Here is a 24,265-nt window from a genome sequence, read left to right on the forward strand (position 1 = left end):
GCCAATCTCGTTTTGTTTTCGACATATTTAGTACACGTCACACATAAGAAACGTTTACTACCAGAGTTACTATTTTGTACCTTCTTTGCTAGAATAAACAGCGTGGTAATTTTAATGCCTTAGTGTGTGGTGAAACGAAGACAGAAAACGTTTTTGCTTTAAATGCAGGGAAAGAGTATTTGTCTTCGGTTCCTTAGCAAGCCGACTTTAGCTACACTGAGCGTTTCTTTATCACAGGTAATAATCTCACCTGGACGCGTAAGCATATCGCCTTCTTTTTTTAATATTATACCAATGGACGAAACCAAAGAGCATTTATTAGAGCAATCATATTCTGCCATTGTTTGCTGCAACCATCTAAGCACATTTTTAGTCACTGAATGTTTTGCCTGCTTCAGCGACCAAAGAGGAGCCTCCACTGCTGTGCTCCTTCGATGGTACCAAGGAATACGAGTTTCCAGTCCACATGTGCTCCTACATCATCTTTCTTTCGGCCATCGTTGACACGACGAAGCAAACAGCTGTGCCCCTTCCTGGAGGTGAGGGCAGTCATAATACAGGCGCTATAATAGATGCCTGTCTACATTTCAACGCGCAATAGCGATTGACTCACACTAGTTTACCTATCTACAATGTTGTGACTGAGTTTACAGCAATATTTATAGTAATAACGTTTTGATCCGCTAAATGGCAAATGGCCACCTAATCATAGTAAAGGATAAATATGTCTATTCATGGCGGCTCTTTGCGACACAAATGTAAAACTCTGACGCAGTATACTCATCACCCACGGCAATCCTTTATCTAGTCAAAAGAATTCCTGCAGTATAGAATGTCGGTGTGGGCTTACTGGGCTTAGTATGACTGCGAGAATATATTATCGTTCTTTACAATCTTTTTGTCTCGCGCATTATCAGCTTTCTGTTATAGTTGTCATACATTAGCAGGCCTTCAAGTGAATTTCTCATTGCTTTATCAGACATTGGCCATATGACCGCTTCCACAATGTCTATTCAGGCACTCCCCTATGGGGCCCCCTTTTGTATATTTTCGATCTCCAATGAAAAAAAAAAAAAAAAGAAGACGCCGGCAGAGGTTTATTTCTTTGATGTCTTAGTTCAACAGAGTAAATGATCAAACTGCCTTAGATTATCAGCAGGCTCAGACACAGCACATATATAGTAGCTGAATACCAGAAACCAGCCTCTACTATCCGACCAAGATAATAGCGCAGAAATCAAATTAACCTACATATAATCACGTGCAATCCCGCATGTACATCAAGCACTCGAGAACCGTAATGTGTTTCAAGATAGCATTGTGAGAAAAACTGTTCTGAGTCAAGAAAACAATGTCCGTCAAGATTCAAGCAGTGCATGCTAATACCTTCTATGCTAAGAACTAGAGAGTTCCTCGCCCAATAATTGTACACATTTCTAAAGTAATTCCGCTGAGCAGCCCCGCACCCTTCAGCTGTTGGTAGCTTTGTCATAAATTCCTTTGTGATTCTTTTTTTTGTTCCTTTTTCTTTTCTGCATAAAAATTTTTCTTTTGTATCTATTTTTTATCTTAGGTTTGTTTAAGCCCTTAGTGATTTTCCCAGTGCGACCTGGGAAACGTTATTTTTATTTGTTTTTAATGGCCCAAAGTAACTTCAGTAGTGCTCTGTGCTCTGTAGGCAACCCACTGTAGAGAGGTGCTAATAATATTTCTGTATTCACTTAATACTTCTGTATGCTTCGGACACCAGAAGAGCCAGAGCAGATTCGAAAGCTCAGGAGGCGTGAGCCTCACTCGGTAGAGTTGCTTGTCCACGTCTCCTCTACGGTGAGCATCAGGCTGACAAATTCCACCTGCGGTTTTGACGGAGGACGGTGGTTCATAACGCTCTGAAATTTTGTACACTTCTATAGTGCTTTTCACTTTCTCTGCCTGCGCTTATATGTTAGGAGGCATCATCTATAGGGCGGTCTGTTGAAGCCACAAGCTATGTGCATCGCCAAACTGGGCTACGTCGGTAGCCGTAGTGAAATAGTGTGTGAGCCAAACTCTTCAAACCGCCCAAGCCTCACGAGCTAAACGTTTCCAAGTTATAAGTCAAGCTTCTAAACATTTTTATAAATTTACGCGTTTTCGACTACCTGAGCGTCGGAAAGCAGCAGTTTGTAGTCGCGAAGTAGTACAAATGCAGCGCAACCTGGACAGTGCAGCTGCCTGCGAGATAATGCCAGTGACATGGAGAAAGCACTACGCATTAACTGAGGAACATAGGTCTCCTACTAGTAGAACGGCAGTTTGGGCGAGTTGGTTGGCTTCTCTCTAATCCATGTGTTAGGGTGTATGATCAGCACGGACCTTAATCACAGTTTGCGCAGTCGTCCCCAGTTAGACTTACCACCTAAGGCCAAGCATTCATATATTTGTACCTTCTGATACCCTAAATTAACTATGCCAGTGTATGTTTGTTCTGTAACATCGATACCGCGTCCTTCATTTGATGCCATGCGCTATACAACTCTCACCCACTGCGAATTCTCAGACATGAAGAGCACAGTGCGGCGCGTCAGTGGGACGCGTCAGTGCAGCCAAATGCAATGGATATTTTTTGGCGTAAGCATTGTATGCACGTGAAATAAGTATTTTTGTTTCCATGCAGGGAAACAATATAAGCTTGGCGATTATAAGGGCGTTATTGTAGATAGCAAAAAATGCTATTCATTAGCGATTGTGCTGTTCGGTGACAGCAATGAGTTTTACATGGTACGTTTAACTTTAAATAAAACGCCGGCAATCTCTTGTTAACACCTGCTCCTCCACGTAGTGCATTTATTCTGTGCACTTCGTACCTCATTTACGAGGTGCACTACTATGTATTATTCTTTTGTGAAGAATTTACATTCTAATATGATAACCAAGACTGAAGAAAAACCTTGTTCAGTATCGCGATAAAACGGTAGAAAAATGCTTCGCCTCACATACCCAGAAATATGGAATATTTTCTGTGAAAGCCTTTACAAAACTATATATTTTTACATATTGCAAAACCTTACTCACAATCACAATCGACGTATTCCTGGGTCTTCATTTTTGAGCTTGCTAGGTTTTTCTCTTTCATAGATCTCAATACACTGGCTTTCTGTACCGTATAGTCTGACTAATAGGGTTCTATCTCAAGACAAACTTCAGATCCACATTTTACACACTTAAGATGCTTAGATTGTTTCCTTGAACATGTTTATAAAAAGACCATACCTAAATGCAGAGTTGCCTCTAAACTATATAAATAATTTCACGTTGATTTTCAAATGCAGTCTTAAATATTGTTTGTGAGCCCAATATAAGTTCCTAAAGCAAATATTTTCTGTGCGCGCGAAGCGCAAACTGTGCCTGTCAATATTTTCATTACAGTTCGCTGGCAATACTTCACAGTTCCCTAAATGAATACCAAGAAACGCATCCTAGGGTTTGATAAGAAGGTTTGAACTACTCACTTGCAATGAAACATGGTTCGGAAGCTAAGCCCAGTTTCATAAACTTGTGCATAAGGGTGCCTTAAATATACCGCATATGCCTAATATTCACAAGGCATTGCAGAAACCAGCACTTCTTTCAACTATACACAGGTTCACTTGTTATGGCGAGTGCAGCGTAAAAGAGTAAAATAAATATATGCGTCATATAGGCATGCTTCAAACCTACTCAGCTGGGAAGGCGAATATCTCACTACACTGAGTAACTGCCGCACCTACTACAACGCAGTAAGAGAGGGTAAGTTTACTTGGGGGCGATAGGTTACTCCATATTTCAATGCAACAAAGGCAGATGTAGCAAAGTTATTATAGAAAACGTGCAGCTGCCGCACTTTCTTATGATTTCATTCATTGTCTTGATTACAATCCCCAGTCATCTGTACTGATAACCGGTGAACCAAACTCAGTAGCAAGAATAGGAACGTTACAAACTGAGAGGTTGTTTTATTTCGTTCTCAGGTCGAACATGTGATTTTAAAGCCCGCCACCGCTCACAGATGACGAAATCATATCAAGCTGAGGCTTTATTACCCTATATAAGCGGGGACGAACTGCTCTGTGCTACTTTTATCGCACTTCCATGAGAATCACTTACTGCGGTGTGTAAAGCGCTTACATTGCACTGTAGTACTGTCAGATCTACTCGTATAACAAGCTTATGGTTCCAACAAGCTGTAATCAGAAAAGTGTTTGTTTTTGTTGTCTTGTAAATAGTGTTTAATGTCCCAAAATGGCTCAGGTTATTCTAGTTCAGGGCGCTGGAAACTTCTACTACCTCGGATTCAATAACATACACTACAATCACGCTAGCGCCTTGCGCTTGACCTCCGCAAAGCGGATACAATGGCCCAGTTTTCATCGCGCCTCCGTGCGTTTAGCAGTGGACCTCCCTAACAAATAATTAACCGTGCCTGTATAGACCTGATAATTAAGTGTACAAAACAATACACAAAAACGTTCCCAGCCTCAAAATTTACAAATATATGTTTTGTACCAGCGATTATATATATATAAATAAAAGTTCAAGCGAATCTTTCTCCAGTCTTAAACGGGTCTCCTGATACCTGCCATTATATATTCATTTTATTCCTGCAATTAGTGAAGGAACCCAAAGTTTTAACACTTATAATGTCTTCCTGAACCACTACTGATACAAATATAACAAACGTGTTTTCCATATATATTATACGTCACGTGGCAACCAAATTAAGGCGTGCGCTGAAGAATTACTACCAGTGGTTTCTGGCCTATTCAAGGAAGCAGATATTCTAGTCTACTGGTCCAGTCAGACATACATGAAGTTTTCAAAATCCTGGCGTCCTAGTCTTCCGTTAAACATTCCACAATTTTTGTTTCTCAGCTCATCTCCTTGCTGCTTTCACGCTTGCCTTGCAGCTGCCCAGCAATTCCAGCACTTCAAAGCTATGACAAAACCTGGTGGGGTGAAAAAACTGCTTTCTTTTCGTTTCGATGACATCTCGTCATTGACCTCAGATGCGCTGGACACTGCGTTCAACGCAGCCAGAGACGTTGTATTCAACGGCATGGACATCCGCTACACGCCGGGTGATACCCACTGGCTGAATGTTCTGACGGTAAGGAGAAGCGTGGATGTAAGCTTGATCAACCAAATTAAATCTCAATACCTACCGAAACGGTAAAATTTTCGGCACCTATATTTTTATAATATTCTTGTTTTAATAAACAAATAGCGGCCTAATCGGTACTACGCCTAGATTATTGTGTAACCGGAATGCGTGAGTGTTGACTCATCTTTTGCTGCCATAACCCAGGTACAGTTCTTGAGGAAGCCTACATGTAAACACGTTGCTCAGTGCTCCTGTGCAAGATAGCGAGTAACGGCTTGTGCTAACTGAATTAAGGCACGTAGTTCATGGTGGTTACATCGACGTGTCGTGCAAAGATGTAAGGTAAAATTCCTTTCTATTTCTCTGGCACCTGCTCACCATTTGGATGTTACCATGCATATCTGTTGCCACTAGAAGCTGACTGCCCAAAATATCACTGAAATTCTCTGCTGATTACGGGGACATTCATGTATATTTTTCGACAGGAAAAAGCAAACAAAACGTGATTATAATGTCGTGGTGTTTTCAATCTATGTGCTGCCTCCGCGTAGGGAGAAGCGAGACAAACAAGAGAGCTATTAAGAACTGATTTGCAAGAATTGTGGTACTTAGAAGAGCACTCGCGCTTTCCGCTGTGCCTCGCTTTATCTTTGCCTCATGACTGCGTCGTCACCACTCTTCGGGCATTTATTTGCAAATGAAGTGCACAACACGGCAACACTCATCCTCACCGAGAGTGAAGCATTAGTGTTGGTTTCTTTTTTTTGTGGTGATTTTTGTTGAAACTAATTTAATTATGTCGCCCAGACTTACTGTGCAGTGTTAATTTGGCAGTCAAGCACGCCCAACTTGTTGCTTTTTCGTGATGTTCGACGCATACAGGAAATGCATATGGGCTAATTGGTTCCACGTATTGCACACACGGCACTAATTTCCCTTTTCACTTTGTTCTTGCAGGAGCTCCGGACACTTGCTGATAAAAACGGCTATCTTATCCATGCTGTTTTCGACCATCCCAACAAGGTTGAGTTGAGGTAAAAAATCATATCCTGGCTTTGTTTTCGACTGAGCTCCTATAAAATGCATTGTAATTCTTAGGAGTGGATCTTGAGATGGGATATAAAACTAGTCTTATATCATGAGCGCCTTTATTTATTTATTGTTGAATATCTTCGTTTTCACCAACTAGTCGTATTTTGCGAAAACGAAAACTGATTTCCAAGCAAAATAGAGAAAGCAATTAAAACAAAAACGTAATCTCCAGAAAATACCGAATATATACTGTCTCTGCTATTATTATGCATTGATTCAGTCGTTTATACACTGTGCTCAAAATTACTGAAATAGCACATTTAGTGCAGGCTGGCTGAATTCAATGTTACTTTAGTGCGTATCTCAAATGCGCCATTTCGACAATTCAGCCGCGTAGCCGTTGCTGTTGGTGTAACCGAGCGTAAGTCACGAACCACGCATATTATGAGCCAAGCAGAATTTCTCAGAAGAGAGACGATCCACGGGCTTTGCACCACTCGTTCGTGGCTTTTCTCTATCCGCATCTGAGAAATTCTCATGCAGGTTCATAGTGCATTTCAAAAATTCTCATAACCAATTGAGAACCCATTGCTTGATTTCGTACTGCAACAATTCTTCATCTTGCAGGGACAAAAATAACCTGATCTTAAAGGATGGAAATCATGACACACTAAAAAAACCTATTAGTAGGCCGGATGCGTTTTCACAAAACATACATGTAGGGAAGGATTAAGCATTTGAACTTTAAGGAAAAGCCCCAGATCAATATACTTGTTGCACTAAAGCTTGTACTAAAAAGCACTAAACTACTAGAACTAAACTTGCACTAAAAGCAATGCGGAGCATGCTGGGAGGATGTTATTTTCTTCACTTTTCTCTCGGCAGCCTTGTCCATATTGCTTCATTCCGCGTCTACACCCCGCTTTCTCAAGGACCTTATTCGGCTCTTCCCATTCAATCCAAGACAAAAATTGTAAGTTAATGAACTTTTATGACATAATTGAAGAAATTGAAGCGCTCTTAGTTATACGTTTGATAATTTACCTGGTGCTAGAAGTGCGAGTAGTAGTTAGCAGTAGTGTTAGTAGTCAGAAAGTGGAATAAGTTTTCTTATATTTCTTTATAAGGCTTAACTTCCCAAAGTCAGATTAGTGAGACGCATTAGTGGAGGTATCCGGAAATTTCTACCGCATGAGGTTCTTTAGCGGGCACTAACATCGGACAGTATTAAGTGTGTGGCTGCATTGCCCTTATCAGGGGGAGAAATAACGGTTGAATAGACTGCCATTTGCGTGTATATATATATATATATATATTGCTTTCGTGTGTGTGCGTATAAACGACGCGGCCGTGAAAGACGCCTCCTCCCTCTTAATGGACCCAACATGTGTGAAGGTCTGCTGGCGGACGCCGTACTTACGGCCAGCGGAAGAACAAAGGCCACAGAAAAGCTCCGCTCCCGAAAGGAAACCTGATCCTGCCGAAAGCGTTCTCAGCCAGGCCAGCGAGTAGGTTTCTGATAGGTTTACGGACGCTGGAGTTCGGCAGTTGTAACGGCGATGCAAGACACCAACAGCGGCCACGAAGAGCTGCGGCGAAAGGACAGAGGAAGGATGGGTCTTCCGGGAGCATGGTTAGGAGGACTTCGAAGGAGAGAATAACTTCGAAGCGAGCCGATAGACGCGAGACAAAAGAGGGAGCGATATCGGGGGCCGAGACTGGATGAGAGGCCGCATGCTGACTGAGAAAAGGTTGAGCTACAATTTATGTATATGTGTAAATAAATTTTGTATCCTGTAATTGGAGTGGTCCCGGTTAATCGGGGAAGAAGGAGAAGGAAGATAAGGAAGAGGAGGAAAAACGTTTATTAAATTTTCCTTATCTTCCTTGGTGAAGCCTTCCGACCAGGGCACTATATCCCGCTTCGATCCTGCACTCCCGCAAAAGCAGATGTCGCTGTTATTGCGGATTGGTGCTATGGAAGCGGCCTCGGGAAGAAATAAATGCATATCAGTCCATAATTCTATTGGCCACTGCAATTCTCTCGGCCCGCTCGATTAACCGGCGTTCGTCGGTCGGCTCCGTGCGGTACAAGACATCTTCCCAAGTGGAGAGGCTAGGGGGAGTTATGAGTGAAATGCTACCGGGTTGCTATGGGCAGACCCAAACGGAATGATGTAGTGTAGGTCGGTGTTGTTGGCAGGTGGAACATTTCTCCGCGCAGCCGGTGCGGAAGAACAAATGTTTGTGGTACAGATTCGTGCGCGTGTGTTACGGGAGAATAGTGAGTGAAATTTGAAAGAAATAAGAAAGAGGTACCTTTTGCAAGTTTAACTGGCGCATTCGGCAGAGAGCTCTCGATTTGAAGCGGACGGGCCATCGGACTCAACGGAGGCGAAACAACAAAAGAACCAGGCTGAGCATTGAAATTCGAGCTCTGACTAGCTGGCCAAGCCGTCTCCGGAGCACGCAGCAGGTTCGCGTCTAGTAGGTCCCTCTTTCGCAGCGCACAATGATAACTATGAGGAAGTCTGTGGGGCCGCAGCGGAGAAAGAGGGCAGCGGGTCGCAGGACATCAGCAGATGCAGCTTGCGTCGAGCGCAAATGTTGGTGGCGTCAGCGGAGGCTCAGGTTTGTCATTTTATGATGAGATAGCGCAGGGGAAACTGAAACTAAAAATTGTAGAAACGGAATTTTTGGCAGCGAATTTCGAGTACGAGAAACCTGTCAGGACAGCGGCGGCAGAAAAGGAAAAAGCGGTGAGTCCAGAAAAAGGGATGAGCATAGTCGAGAATTTCGGAGGTCAGAGAGCGGGAAGTTTAGACCGCGGAATGGTAGATTCAGAAGGCGGTAATGAGGCCGATGGCGATAAGGAGGAAGCAGTTGTGAATGCTTAAATGTTTCGTTCTGACGACGCAACTGAAACAGATGTAAACATGGTTGACACTGCACTTCTCGGTGCGGCGAAAAGCACGCTGACATCCATGGGATATGCAATTCTTGATGTCAATCATCCGCAGCGAATAGAAGCTACACTCATAGTGCGCGTAGGCATGACGGAACTGAATGAAGACAGCAACAACAGTGATAGGTAGGCTGAGGCAGACGCGGCTGTAAGTCATTGCAGCAGAGCAGGACGGTAGCGACGGCACAGAAAGAGCTCACTGCTATCATTAAAGGGCAATAGAATGCAATGATTTCATACGGGATCTAACAGGCAGTGGTACGTCAAAGGAGGCGGAGGACAGCGTGAGTGCATGCGGTTCCAATACGATGGCAGCAGTAATTTTGCTTGACCAGTGTGAAAAAGTAGCAGGTCAGCCTCGTGAGCCGTGGGCACAACAGCAGTCGTGCCGGGCAAAAATCAGGCTGGTCTTGAATGACTGTGTGTCATAGGGAGACAGAGATTCTCACCAAGGGATGAAGCTTATATACCGCTCGACAGAAAGAAAGGAGGGTAAAAGGCACTTCTATCTAAGTGTTTGCAACAAATGAATGAAGTCCTTCGTGTGTACAAAGGATATATATGATATTGATCTTTTCAATTTTTCTTTCGATGACATCTCATTTTCTTCATTTTTGTTATATGTATTTATTGTAATGAGTACAACCGACACACCTCACGCGTTCCATCGAAGAAGTCGATGATGTCAATCCGGAATCCTGCAGGTTGACACCGTAGAGCTGATTCGAGCGACGCAGTCATCAGCCATTTCCTACCGTTCTGAAGTTCGAATAAAAAGCTTACAATATAATATAGGATGTCCGTCACCAAGTAGCATAGCCCATGGTTTTAGGCAGAACTTGTTCACTCTACTTCCAATCGCAGAAAACGCGTTGAAAAGTGCGTTTTGCTTTATGTTGAACGTGAGCTGCACCTGATTATGTTTTAGTTCCGTTACTGTACTTGACAGGCACTTTTTCCCGCTTCAAAAGTAATGCTGAACAATTTAATACAAGTGAACAACGCGTCTAAACCATATACGTAGTATTTGGAGCCAGCACACACAAGTAAATACGATAACTGCGCAACTCTAATTGGGTATTATCTGGCATTATGTATGCCTGCAGATATATCTCGGATGTTTCAGGAGTCACATAGATATGTGACTCATTAAAATGGTTAAATAAGTCTTCTTCTGAAGGCGACACAAATAACCACGATTTTTTCTGCAGGAAAATTCCGTCGACGAATACAGGGCGGCGCTAAAAGGAAGTGGCTCGCAGAGAGCTCTCAGTGCATGGCAGTGCTTCGCCTTCAGTCTTGCAGCCGTCTCGTTCGAGGCCTCCGAGTATATCGGGGACATCGCAGTGGGAATCAAGAAGCTAGAGTATTGCGAGGTATGGTGGCATGTTCTCTTGGGACATCGCAGTGGTACTCAAGAAGCATTGCGAGGCATAACAGCACGTTCTCTCTGGAGTATCTCAAAAAGAAAAGAAGAATAAAGTTTCATATTGGGCTGCTCTTATAAAGAGAAGTCAGTTCGTTACCGAATTCCTTATTAAATATAAGAGGGGCTCAAACGGTGATGAGGTTATTCTCCAACTGACTGCAAGGCGTCGCTGCTTTGTCGGCATAATATAGGTGGTTGCCCCAAAAAAACAACGGTGTCAGTAAAATCCACAACTAATTTTGTTGTCAATTGAGTACTTAGTCGGATGCCTTCGCTGTAAGACTCAGAGTTTTTGTTCTAACCTGAACCTAATCTGTTGAATCAATATCATATGTTTAACACGTTTTATTCATTACTGCGTATTTCACTCACCTTTAGTAATGTATTAGCGGTACATTTAATCAGAAATAGGGCGGCTAACCTGAATTTATGTGTTGGGAAATCGGAGAATACGTTTCCCTTACTTTCCTATCACAGCTTCTGCGTTATGTAAAAGCTTATGCATGATTTTACAAAGGGGTGAAGGGTTCTGCGATATTGGGGAACTGGGCTGCTATTGTAGCACAGGAAAGTGTTGAAGACTTTCCCTCTTAACAGCCCCGTCAAACCGGTTTCTCCAAGGGTCGTAAAATGGTCTATAAAGTAATTTATAGAATCAGGAGCGCTTGCGATTCGAATTGCAATTAATAGTTATGCAGTCTACACTGACTCCGACATTGCTTCAAAAAGCAGAAATGGCGGACATCCAAAACCGTTAGTTATATAGGAACGTGTTGGGTTGTAATGTTTTGGGCACATTTGGCCAACGACGGTATAATGCGTATATTTTTTTTTTTTTTGCAACCGAGCAATGCAATTTTTTCTATATTGATAATTCAGTCAGGTGTTTTACCTTCGCTTATGTTTTTGAAAAAGCGTAAAAATTGCGTGATAGCGTCAATATCTTCCGTGATATTGCTCTCCTTGCTGAACTTCACCCTCTACGTGAAATATAGTACGCGCTTAACCATTAGACTCTCATTAGAGTCTTCCTTTATAATGCCTCACACACACATTAGAGGACGACCGTCAGCTTTACCATAGTATGTAGACTACCTGACATACTTATGAAACTCCGTGTCAGCTAAGCCGCACGAACATCCTTGCGTGGCCTAAAGGTAGCGTTTCACACTAGGATTCCAAGGGTACCTTAGGGTTCGGTTCCAATCTAACCTTGCCATTAAAAGGAGGGGGACAAGGTGTCAACGCCTACTAACTCGGCCATCAAATGTGACCTCGTGGAGCCGCTTAACTCTCTCTCGGACCAATGTTTTGCAAGCTATGTCAACTGCCAGCCATTCATTCGGAGGCATCTTCGCGATCTTTCACTTAGAAGGATGGCACCGCAGCAAACACCAGATTTTCTGGACAATGAAGCCTTTAATAATGTTGCATTAAAATCCTTGGCTCTGATGATGTTTGACTCGCAGCACACCACCATCAGTATTTATTTATTTATATACCCTAAAGGCCCTCTCAGGCATTACATAGGGGGGGAGGAGTCACATGAACAAAGTTGGTTATAACAGGCACATAAGTAACAATTGCACTTAAGGATCAGAGAGGAGAGAAAAAAAAAATCATTCAGGTCGCTATTTTTTCCTTTTTTTATACAGTAGTTATATGACCTCAGCAATTTTACATGCACTGAAGAAACGAGGTATGCGCGCGCTTAATACCAAGCAGTAGGCTGAAATGAACAAGAAATAACACAGCACTACACATCAAGGAAAAAAAAGTAATGAGCATTGCAAAATATTATTAAGAAAGTTAAGTCAGTTTAACATTCAATTCCCTCCAAAGCCTTGAGGAATGAACTATGGTCAGGTAGGGTAGCGACATCTGCTGGCAAACTGTTCCATTGTGAAATAGCAAGTAGCAGTGGTGAATATTTAAACAGATTTGTACGCGCATGTACGGGGTTGATTTTAAATGGATGGTCTACGCGAGCAGATATGTGGGAGGCAGGGCGAAGGAACTGACAGCAATATGTTTCTTCAGCTGTACGTACTACAGGGAATTGAGTTTCGCTTAATTTTGCTTCAAAAAGAAATTTTTCTAGCGGAGACCATAATGAGAGAACAGTGCAAGAAGTAGATCATTGTTAACACTGACCGAAAGAAAAGGAAGATTATGTAAACTACGTCAACGTAAGGAATGAAACAGCACTGAAGAAGGGTGTAGAGGGAGCCTCAGTTCGCATGTCCAGCCAACGTTTCGACAAGGGGACTTGTCTTTATATGGGCGGCCCGATAATCACTGTCAAAGGTTTAAATACGCTTTTTCTTCCAAAGTAGAAAAGATAAGTAGCGGGAGAAAGGAGGTGTGGGAGTAGAAAGTAGTTGAAGAAGTGAAAAAAATGTTTCTTCGGTATGTATTTCTCAGCTTGAAAGGGGGGATCCTGTGGCCTTAAAAACAAACATGGCAGCAACAGGAAACCTACAATGCTGGGTGGATGCTTAGACAGCACCTAAAGCAGGTTCAGTGCAAACACACCTTTATTGAATGAGGACAGGTACTCTGAAAAGTCGTCATAAGGAATGCAGGGTGTTCACAACAGCAAAAAATAGATGACGGCAGCAGAAAATCACTAGTGACAAAGGGCAATTCCGTATCTGAATCATACTGCGCTTCAACGACGTTCACTGATCGAAGCGTCGGCTTGAGCTGACTGCATGATCGTGGTACGATCTGGTATTCCGACAGCGGGCTCGTATTTACGGACGCTGGAAATGTTCCGGCAGGGCAGCCATCCTAATTTTCATATCATCCAATGTTATGCAGACCTTATCACCGGAATGGTTGGCCCCGTCACTGAATGATCTGCGATGTTTGAGTAGCGCGCTCTTGTTAGCGGCTACTCAAGGCTACTAGTCATGCATCCAGAAGACCCGCACCCTATAGAATGGTAACATCTATTATCAACGTCGGCACATAATGCAATAAGCTTTTCATATTATTTCCAAGTTGGCTTGGAAAGTTATATTTTCTGGACAAAATTTCGCCTTGAGGACGTTTTCTCCTAGCCGCCACTTTCTCAAGAGTCCTTTCTTCCTGTGACATTGCTTTTGGGGCGGAAGTTTGCGGGAACGGTTTTACCTACACCCAACCTACTCAGAGCCCCCAGCACATGGTTTTCTGATACAGAGCGCAGCCGCGAACTGCCGCTATATATTAATATGTCTCACAAGACATCACTGAAGAACAAAAATCCTGAACACATCTCTAGAACTGTCATATTTAGCCACTCTTGACCTCCTAGCTTCTATAGAACTTATTTATCAATCCTGAAAACAAAGGTGGCAGTGTAGTTATTTTCCCATTCGAAAATTGGAAACATTGGGCCTATAGACAGCTTAATAACTCTTGCCGCTACGAAAAGTTCCAAAAACCTGACGCCGTTCATCGCTGTGTGCCTCTCTGCAAAGACATATGACATCAGCATGTCAGGTGACGAGTCAAAACCGTTTTCCCCCGGAAAGTTCGTCACCTAGCCGCCATCCCAGTTCAACTTTGAAAGAGTGTCCGAGTGACGAGCGTGGTCGCAAGAATTCCACGACTACCGATTCGCTTCGGGATTGATCGTACGTACAGAGGAAGCTCAAGTTCGGACTCTTCTTTACATCATGGGAAGACAAGAGGGAACAACACTACAAACATTTGCCTTGTCGATGGACAACTCCAAAAAATACCAGTTCGTCAAGGAGAAGTTTGACAAGCATTTCGGGGATACTCGTAATGTCGTATACGAAAGCGTTTGTTTTCACCGAAGAAGCCAGGGTATATGCGAGTGCGTTTGCGAAATATTTTTTCACTCCTTGACCTACTTTCTTCTCCACACCCTCCTTCCTTCGTCCTCCCTAGCTTTTCTTCTTTGGAAGCAAAAGCGTATTTGAGCCCTTGCCAGTGATTATCGCTCTGCGCATACGAAGGCAAGTCCACTTGTCGAAACTTTGGCTCGACTTGCGAACTGAGGCTTCCCCCTCTAGCGCTCTTTCATAGCATGTACCCATCTTCTTTCTCTCGTTATAACATGGATCTTCAACATAAGGAGTGACATATACTTTGCACAAAAAAACTACAGAGGCACGCAGTCAGTCATGAAGAGCTCAACTGCTCTAAAAATTGAGTCAGAGGGTTTAACTAAAGATAATTTAAATATGAAAAATGGAATCAGAGTCATGGAAACCTGTGTATAGCAATACAATTAGCACATGTCCTGTGTTTATTTGTACGATTGCTATTTTCTGAAGTGGTTAATAGATCTTTACAACAAGATAGGAACTATTCTTGTGTTGCTTTTCTGACACGTGCGTCTCTCATAGCCTGAGTCGCTTTGGGATGTTTAACCCAGCACGGAAACCAAACAAACATTTATAACATGTCACGCTATGATTTCTGGGTATGTTAATTGGTGACTCAGGACTGATATATCCCTATTAGTTTCGGGAATTGCAATGTCTCGTATGTTGTAACAGATAAATAGCACCCCGTACCAAACACAAATGTAAACAACACTGTCATTTTGCAATAAAATCTAAAGGTTACACGTCACTGATGTTTAAAGTTAATATTTATACTTGCCTACGTGGTTTTCTTGTGTCTTGATGAAACGGTGTATGACAGTTATTAAAGGTGTAGTTTGTATTTTGAAATGCGAAAGAGTGAAAAAAGGATGCAATATGGATTGAGACCAAACGTAATTTTCCCATGTTCAGTAGGAGCTGACAGACGGTATGCATCAAGACAGAAGGGTTTTCTTCACTTTCACTCTAGTTAAGAAAAACAATTCGGCATCACTGAAACTAATTGCTAGATGCTCTTGGTCGCCATGCATGAAACATAGCATAACTGAATATTGGTGTAAGTGAAACTGGCTTTGTGCGTTGTATGACATTGAGTGTTTTAGACACTAAAGTTCTGAGTTTGACACCCCTTTTTCTCACTCTACATATTTGTTCGTTTTCAGTTCGACCGTGAAAAGGCTGAGAAGGTTAAGGACGATGAGTCATACTACATTAAATCGTCCACACAAGGCGTCGTTGTATTCGAGAAAGAAAAAGAGTTTGGAAGCAAGGTAATGTCTAGAGGTCGACATTACTGTTTTGCTCTTGAGTACAATGTCATCAGCTTAATTGGAAGCAAGTCTTGTAACGCAAGGTCATCGCTGCTTAAAAGCTTTAAAATTATTAGTCATATACGCTAATATATATCTTCGAATGTTGGACTCAAAATCGGCAATTATATTCGCAGCGGACGAGCAAATATCTGGTACCCAACTTAGGGAAGAAAACTATCATTCTCTCTCTCTCTCTCTCTCTCTCTCTATGCCTCTCCCTATTTAGAAATGATTGTCTGTTTTTCTGTTTTGATCTGCAGGTGAGGAGTTTGGCGATATTGGTTTTATTTTTTTCAGCTGCAAAAACAGCTGCTTTTATGAAAGTTAATCTATTCACTAACGCAACAATGAGTGTCAATTTTGCCATGATTTGCCCAGAGGCGCCATCGCAAAATTTGATTTGTGCGAAATAACCCAACGAGTGTCAATTTTGCCATGATTTGCCCAGAGGCGCCATCGCAAAATTTGATTTATGCGAAATAACCGTTTGCAATACTCCCTTCTTACTTTCTGATGATTAAATATGTTCTCTATTCTTTCATATGTGTAAGCGAACAGTGAGGGAATCTAGAGCTTGTCGCCATGGCTTGACGCATAGGTTCGCAGTTATCCTCTGAAGAAAACTTAGCAAATATATGTTCTAGAAGCATATCTTGGGGCTCTTGAGACTTGCTCTTAGATGGACAGGCAACGACTTATAAAGCTCGTGCAAAAAAGGGGACCAAATGCTTATTATTACAGAGAAGACGTGGGTTTTCTCAACAATTTTGCAAAAACTTTTTCAAATTATATACATCGCTCGATTCCATAAGATCTATCTTTCAAATTATATACATCGCACGATTCCATAAGATCTCTCGGCTATTTTAGTGCACACTAGTGGCTGATGTAATGAGTGGTGCGCTGCGCGCTTTTCCTTATCATTGCCCCCCCCCCTCCCTCTATCTTTGCTCATGCATTTTAATTCATTTATTAATTTCGTTTTTTCAGCTCGTAATGCCTCAATATCAGAGCCCCACCTTCAAAAAAGAATTCGGCGCCTTCGGGCGTAGGTACGTGCTTAATCAGCCACCTGCCACAACTTACGGCTGGCCAGGTGGAGAGAAAATTTCACCTCTATACTTCTAGCTGTGGGGAGGAACAAGCGAGTAGGTGGCTATAGCTGGCGTGAATGGTTCACCTCTCGAGTCAAGGCACGGCTCGATCGTTATGCGTATAATTGAAGTCTTGAGGGAAACGAGTTGCTTCCATCCTCAATTAACCACAACAGCCATATTAACAGAGCACTTTCCCTTACTTTTTCTGTGCACGTGCCTTAGCTCGGATCCACCATTAGCGATTCAACTCGGTCAGCGTCGCCCTGCAGCACTAGTCACTATCTATATGGTACATAGGGAGAGGTGCGATAGTCGGGGCGCATTTGAAAGACGGCGACAATCGAGACAGATACCACTTAGAGCCTCTGGAATTAGTAGCGGATCTAGACTACTTGACAGTTAAGCCAATACTACAACCAAAATCTACGTTCCTGAGCAGACAAATAAAAATGGGGCAGATATTTGATGCTAACTGCTTGTATTTTGCGTTACAACATGGCACCTAAAACGAACACAAAATGTATCATATATAAAAAAGAAGAACCGAACAAGGGTAAATAGGGTACGCCTCAGGTCGCAGATGAGCCAACGTTTCGACAAGTGGACTTGTCTTCGTCTGGGCATAGTGATCATCAATGGCAGGGGTTTAAATACGCTTTTGCTTCCGAAGAAGAAAAGCTGGGGAGGGGAAAGTGGGTGCGAAAGAGTGGGGAGGAGAAGATGGGTGAGAAGAAAGTGGGTCATGTAGTGAAAAAAAAACATCTTGAGTATGTACTTATCAGCCATGGAACCAGGGATTCTGTAGCCTGCAAAAGAAGTAAAAGCGGCAGTACCAGGAAAAAAAAAAAAAAAAGGACTACTATGCCGGTTAGGTGATTAGTCACCACTAAAGACGGTTTGGTGAAGATACACCTTACAAAGGGAGGCTATGCAAAGGGCCCTGATAAGGCATGTATCTAGGTGGACAATTCTTAAATGGAGGGGGTAGGGCGGGGAGTACATAGTCACAGGATAATAACCACATAGTGAAAAATAATAATAACCTTAAGTGTGTATCTCAATCTGGAACCGGAGATCCTGTGGTCTACAAAAGAAGTAAAAACGGCAGTACCAGGAAAAAAAAAATACATAGTACCGGGTAGATGATTAGTGACCACTTAGGCGGGTTTGGTGCGGATACACCTTACAAAGGGAGGGTTTGCGAAGGGCCCTGATAAGGCATATATCTATGGAGGACAATTCTTAAAAAACTTTCTGCAAAGAGGGGGGGAGGGGGGGGGATACAGTCACAGGATAATAAGCGCACTGGGAACCAACACTGACATGAGAGAAAAAAAAATGAAATAAAAAAAAAGAAAAAAAAACGAGAGAGAAAAATAATAATGATAATAAAAAAAAAATCAGGACAAATTCAAGCAACAAGTGATAAGGATGAAATGTGTTTAAAGGAACGTGTAGGGTTGTGCTATTGCGGAAGGGAATAAGGTGTAATTGCGTTGTGAATAAACTGTACAATTAAGGCTATGTGAGATTGTTTTTCCGAATAGTTATGATGGAGAGGGAATATACCTAAGGGATTCTAGCGTTCCCTTAGATATATTTATTCCTGCTGGTTCCAATGTTCTAAATTTATGAATTAGATACGCCTCTCTATATTTTCTGTCCCTTGCAGATTTAAAGCCTGACTGGAGAATATATAATTTAATTTCTTCGAACTTATGGTCTTTCTGATTGAAATGCTGGGAAACTGCTTTCGGGAGGTTTTTACCTACGTCTGCCCGATGTCCATTAAGCCGCATGTTCATTGGTTGTCCTGTCTCTCCGATGTACTGTTTATGACAAAAGGAGCATTCTAAAAGGTAGATAACGTTTGAAGATGTGCAGTTAAAGCCTGATTTTATGTGAAAAGTGAAATCGCTTGCATTGCTTTTAACCGTGGTGTCTTTTTGTATATGACTGCACGTCTTACATCTAGGTCGAGAGCAAGGGTGTGGTTGTGTTGGATGCTTGTTGTCGAGTTTAGAATGTACTAGAATATCTCTGAGGTTCGCGTTACGTTTGTATGTCACCCTTGGTGCCTCCGGAAATATTTTCTTGAGGCGTTCATTACACGTTAACATGGAATGGTATTTCCGCAGAATATTGTTTATGTTTGGGAGGGCATTGGAGTATTTAGTTACAAAAGAAGGCTGTAGTTCGGTTTTGGTCTTTGGTCGTTTCGTGAGCACATCGTTGCGGTTTAAAGTGCTTGCTTTTTCGAGGGCCGTATTAAGGGAGTTACCGGGATAGTTCCTCTGGATTAGTGTTGCTTTCAATGAATGTAGTTCGTTTAGGTAGTCACTATCATCGCTGCATATTCTTCTAAGCCGTGTCGCCTGTCCTACAAATATTCCTTGTTTACAATGTCTCGGATGATGACTCGTAAAATCTAGATATTGTTGCTTATCCGTTGGCTTTCTGTACAAAGAAGTTTTAAGTTTTCCATTTTCCACTGACACCGTGGTGTCGAGAAAGTCTACTTTTAATTGCGACGACTGGCAAGAGAATTTAATTCTAGTGTGATGACTATTAAGATGCGAGACGAAAGACTGAAGTGATTCTGATCCGTGCTGCCATATCATGAAAATGTCGTCAATATAGCGAAGGTATATAAGTGGCTTTTCCGGGAATGAATTTAGTATATTGGATTCTAGAACTCCCATGAATATATTCGCGTAAGTCGGCGCGAATGCAGTACCCATGCTGGTTCCAAATATCTGCAAATAATAGGATGAATCGAACTCGAAATAATTTAAAGTTAGGACTAGTTTAAGGAGCGAGAGATAAACTTCAGAGGCATGCGGATGGTGGTTGTTGATTAGTACTTGGGAGAGGGCGTCGATACCTTCATTGATAGGAATATTAGTGTAGAGTGCCGCGACGTCAAGTGTGACAAGTATACAATCATCTGCCAGATTGGTGGTGTTATTAATACGCTCAATAATTCGGAGAAAGTGAGGTGTGTCCTGCACAAACGAAGGAAGCTGGGTCGGGAGGTCTGCTAGGTGGTGATTTAGGAATATTGAGAGGTTTTCTGTGGGCGTATTATTGTTGGACACAATTGGTCTTCCTGGTATGTCTGCGGTAAACAATGCTTCTGCGGAAACCTTATGGATCTTGGGTAGTAGGTAAAATCGACCTGCTTGTTTGTTTGACGGCTGAAGAAATTTATAGTCCATCTCGGTAATTAGTTCCCTGGCTAATAGATCTCTTATTTTATTCAGAATGACTTCACTGAACTGTTCTGTCGGGTCGGTATTCAACTTTTCGTAGTGGAAAGAGTTGTTAAGCTGTCTATATGCCTCTTTTTTGTAATTTTCAACAGGGAGAATAACTATGTACCACCTTTGTCTGCAGGCTTGATAACTAAGTCAGTTCTAGAGGCTAGGTTGTCAAGAGTTGCTCTTTCAGTTATAGAGAGGTTTTTGGGCTTTCGAGCTAGCTTTGTTTTTTCAATAATTTCTTTTGAGACGGATTTAATGTATAGGTCTAGTTCGGGGCTGCGCTCTGCATCGGGAAACCATGTGCTGGGGGCTCTGAGTAGGTTGGAAGCTTCCGGTACCTTGTTTAGATTTTCAGCGAAGAATTCTTTAATACGCATTCTTCTTGCGAATTCAGTTATATCTCGGTGAAGTTCATATTCATTAAAGCTATTATTCGTTGGGCAGAAGGTCAGGCCTCGCCTTAGAATCTGTTTATCATTATCGCTTAGAGATTTAGAAATGTCAATGATGTTGCTATCATCTGTGTCCCGTCTCGTAGGTGATATCCGTCGTTGTGAAACTGCAGGAGGTATTCTTCGCTGCCAAGGTGTGTCATTATCTACTGACTGAAAATTTATCAGTAATTTTAAGTGCCGCAGTAATGGCATTATTATGTACTGTGACCATAATTTCCGCTTTGCAAAACAGCCCACTTGTAAAACAAATTGACGGGCCTATCGCTTTTTCTGAAATGCCCATGACTGAAATGTCGTCATTTTTTTCCTCAAGGCCTTTCTCTTTTCCTTGCTGTGTGAGCCGCATTCATGCTTGTTTCTTCTTTTTTTCCTAAAAGCCTCGTACTCACGAACAACAGCGTAACTCTCCGGAAGGAGATGCAAAGAATCCCCAGAAATGCATAAGCAAAGACACTAATTCAGCAGACGTTTTAGCAGGACAGTAGGAATTACAAAATCGGATGTCACGACACGTATCCTCATTGTCGTCATTGAGAAGCAGGCGGCCGCATATATGTTATTATGATGCTTGCAACGCATAACACCTGTTACAAGCAAAGTGTAGCCTACTTTAAACATAGCGGCCGGCACAAGCAGATTGTATCCTACAAATTAAAAAAAAAATGTTGCAAGCAGTGCTTTTTAAAGGAGCCTTATATTCGCGAAGACTATAGTGTAATTATCCAGTCACATTCAATAACACATCCTGTCGGACATGACTTCAAATAACCGGTTAAATTCTTCAGCTTCCCTCTGATAAGCAATTCTGAAGCAAAATTGCATTTGAAGTTCTCACAGCTAATCTACTTTCTTCAAATAGTCGGTGTTTTTACCCGCAAGTGTCGATTCTATAAGTAGAACCCTTCACTTCTAACATCGCTATTCTTTATTTGCTTTCCTTTCTGCTTTTCCTTCTATGCATGTCAAGAAGCAAATTTAGTACAAATCGTCGGCAGTGCTGTTTTGCTACGACTTTTATATTGCTCTCTTGCTTCGAAACATAGATCGGACATTCTTCATTTATATTTCAATGTGCCACCTGCAGGTAAAATTGGCCACTAAGCTAAGCAGGCCGTGTGTCCTCCTGGATGATCTTTACTACGACTACCATGACTGCAAGTGCGACAACAAAAACTTCAAGCTGCTGCGCGCCACTCGTCGAGTCCTCTGGGGAAACACAAGTCATCTCCACTGAGGACTGCTCATTTCCACGATCAGAGGAGAGCTGCAGGCACTGCTGTCGTCAGCCGCTTATGCGCATTTATTATTTAGCGTTTATTAAGAGCGATGCAATACAGCGCATATTATAGGCCGCATTACATCCCCATATCCTTGTGAAAGGGCGCGAAGCGTCATTTCAATATCTGTTATTTTATTCCGATTTTGCAGGTACTTACGTACAGGTTCAAATATTGCACTGAATTCATTGTGTGTTTGAATTTTACCCAAATATTGGTAATTACCATCTCCACATCGCTAGCGTACTTACACTTAAGTGGTATACTTCCCTAAACGTTGTAAACATACAGTACGGGATACCAAATTCTCACGTTTTTGTAACCAGACTCTCATCACTACATTTTATGCTTTTGTTCTTTTGGAGACAAATAGCGAGAGTTCTTGAAAACTACTGTGGATGCAGAGTATACCATGATCCAGTTTTTAATGTATACCTGAATATTCTGGCCATTTCTTTGACTGCCTGCGGAATTCCTCTGCTTGAATACTTGCCTTCATCTACGCACATTTCGAATGACACCATAATTTCAAATAGAGAAAAGCGAAAATCCGCGCATTGCAACATAATCTGATTCCTGTTATATTGCACCGCTGTTCTTTCTCACACACAAAAAAAGACTGAACGCTGATAGGTAAGCTGAAGTGTCCTATGGTTTACTTCATATATAGAATCTGATTGTTTTTACCCCTCAGTTTATCCACTTGTCGATGGCCACATCCGATGAAGGCAGTGAAGTGTAACTAAATCTAAAAATATTTGGAAATGTGCCACCTTATAAGGCTGACGTGTGTTTTAACCAGGGGGAGGACAGCACGTTGCAGGGAAGGCTTCCTTCCTTCAATCACATGTTAGTCTCCGCAGAAATATTACCATTACCACTCAAAGGGTGTCCACTCAATGCCTTCCAACAAGTGGCAACAATGAAGTACAGTACAATCGATCATGCATTTCTAAACTGCGTAAGAACAATTTCACTATCCGGATCTCGGGAGCAGTGAAGTGACAGCCCTTTTGTGGTAATGCTTCTTTTTGTTTGGTTCGCGTGATATCTTATCTCGGCAAGATTTATTTTTATTTCTTGTGTTGATACTCCTCATTTCACACAGACAGCTTTGATAAATTTGCATCTAAAAATCAGAGCTAGTTTTGTGCGGCTGTATAGAGTTTTTTGGAGCATCTCTGCGGTAGTGACGATACCAAAAAATGACAAGAGAAATTGCACAAAACTTTGTTGGCTGGTTCTTGTGTCACTGCCAGATTCGATTAGAGGCCAGAATATGACTCAAGCACCTAATACTATTGTGTCTTTAATTGAGCCCTTTATCTTTGTCAGATAGCGTAAACAATGGTGCACATTTTAAAGATAGCTTTCAATGTAGATTATTCGCAGGAAAGCCAAAGAAAGGTGCAGCATTCTAAAATAGCTCTGATAAGGCAACGCGCTACAAGACTCTTAAGGGCACTTTAGCTTATTTTCTGCGTTTAATCGCATACTACACAAAACTTCCAGCAGTTGCTGATTAGGAAATTATAGTCGAGTGAATTTTAATATGAAGCTTTTTAAAAATAGTTTATTCCATCACGTCGTCTGAAATAACTTTATCCTTACAAATATCGAAATATTAGTAATCAGAAACAAAGAAAATATGGCAGCAACATTGTTGGCAAGATAAGAGTAATGAAAATCAGAGGCAAAGTGGAACCCATTCCGCTTCTCATTCCCTCCTCCTGCTGAGAGCGCTGTCTGTCCTCTAGATATTCGGTTCGAGTAATGTTGTCCAGTATGTCACATCGCGACCGCTCTGAGTTAAAATAACCTTTACTTTCCGAAATTGCGCACATAATTCATATAACATGAAAAACAGCCTGTTGGCCTAGCAAACGCCGTCTTTGCCAAGCAGTACTGTGTGAATCAAGACCACAATTTGGCGTCATGATATCGTGATGAAATCCATCGGAAATTGAGAAATAAACACATCTGCAAAAATTCGCCTGTGCTACTTGACGCGCTGACGTGGCAGACGCCTTTCCTGGGTAGCCGTTTCCTCATGGGCTCTTACGTCGCCAGCTTCAACGAAGCAAACACGTCAGAAGGGGACCCACTCGATCTTCCGTGGTCAGTTCGCTTAACTTTCTTGCCTGTATTTGGACCTTCAGAAAGCTCTAGGGCATACATAGTAATCGAGCATTAAATAGAGTGAATTTAGCAGCAAGTTCGTTGCCACACAAGTATGTTAATGAAAAAATTCACGAGGTCCTCTAAAACATTCAATTCATGACCGACATCAAAGCCTTTCTCCCAATGTCAAAATTAACCAGCACAGAAAATTAACATACAGCGTTGGTTATGAAAAGCCACGAACTGCTCGTTAGGCGAGTTGACGGAGCCTCAGTGTTTTTAGGCAGCGTAAATGACTAAAATATTTAAACGTTTTGAAAATGGGCTTCCACCGGTTTGGATTTACCCT

General features: G+C 42.1%; 1 protein-coding gene across 1 annotated transcript in view; it reads left to right on the top strand.

Moving 5' to 3' along the window:
• The window catches only part of LOC146208428 (uncharacterized), a 28,656-nt gene extending 6,804 nt beyond the window's left edge, over positions 1 to 21,852 (top strand). Inside the window, exons 6-12 of the mRNA XM_084587271.1 lie at positions 399 to 539; positions 4,926 to 5,125; positions 6,077 to 6,153; positions 7,037 to 7,124; positions 10,328 to 10,492; positions 15,554 to 15,661; positions 21,603 to 21,852. Coding sequence (XP_084443397.1) covers positions 399 to 539; positions 4,926 to 5,125; positions 6,077 to 6,153; positions 7,037 to 7,124; positions 10,328 to 10,492; positions 15,554 to 15,661; positions 21,603 to 21,752 — 929 coding nt within the window. The 3' untranslated portion in view covers positions 21,753 to 21,852. The remainder of the gene's footprint in view (positions 1 to 398; positions 540 to 4,925; positions 5,126 to 6,076; positions 6,154 to 7,036; positions 7,125 to 10,327; positions 10,493 to 15,553; positions 15,662 to 21,602) is intronic.
• Positions 21,853 to 24,265: the final 2,413 nt, after the last annotated feature.

Source organism: Amblyomma maculatum, chromosome 1, assembly GCF_055883805.1.
Source record: "Amblyomma maculatum isolate TAMU_Amacu chromosome 1, ASM5588380v1, whole genome shotgun sequence".
Classification (NCBI taxonomy): Eukaryota; Metazoa; Arthropoda; class Arachnida; order Ixodida; family Ixodidae; genus Amblyomma; species Amblyomma maculatum.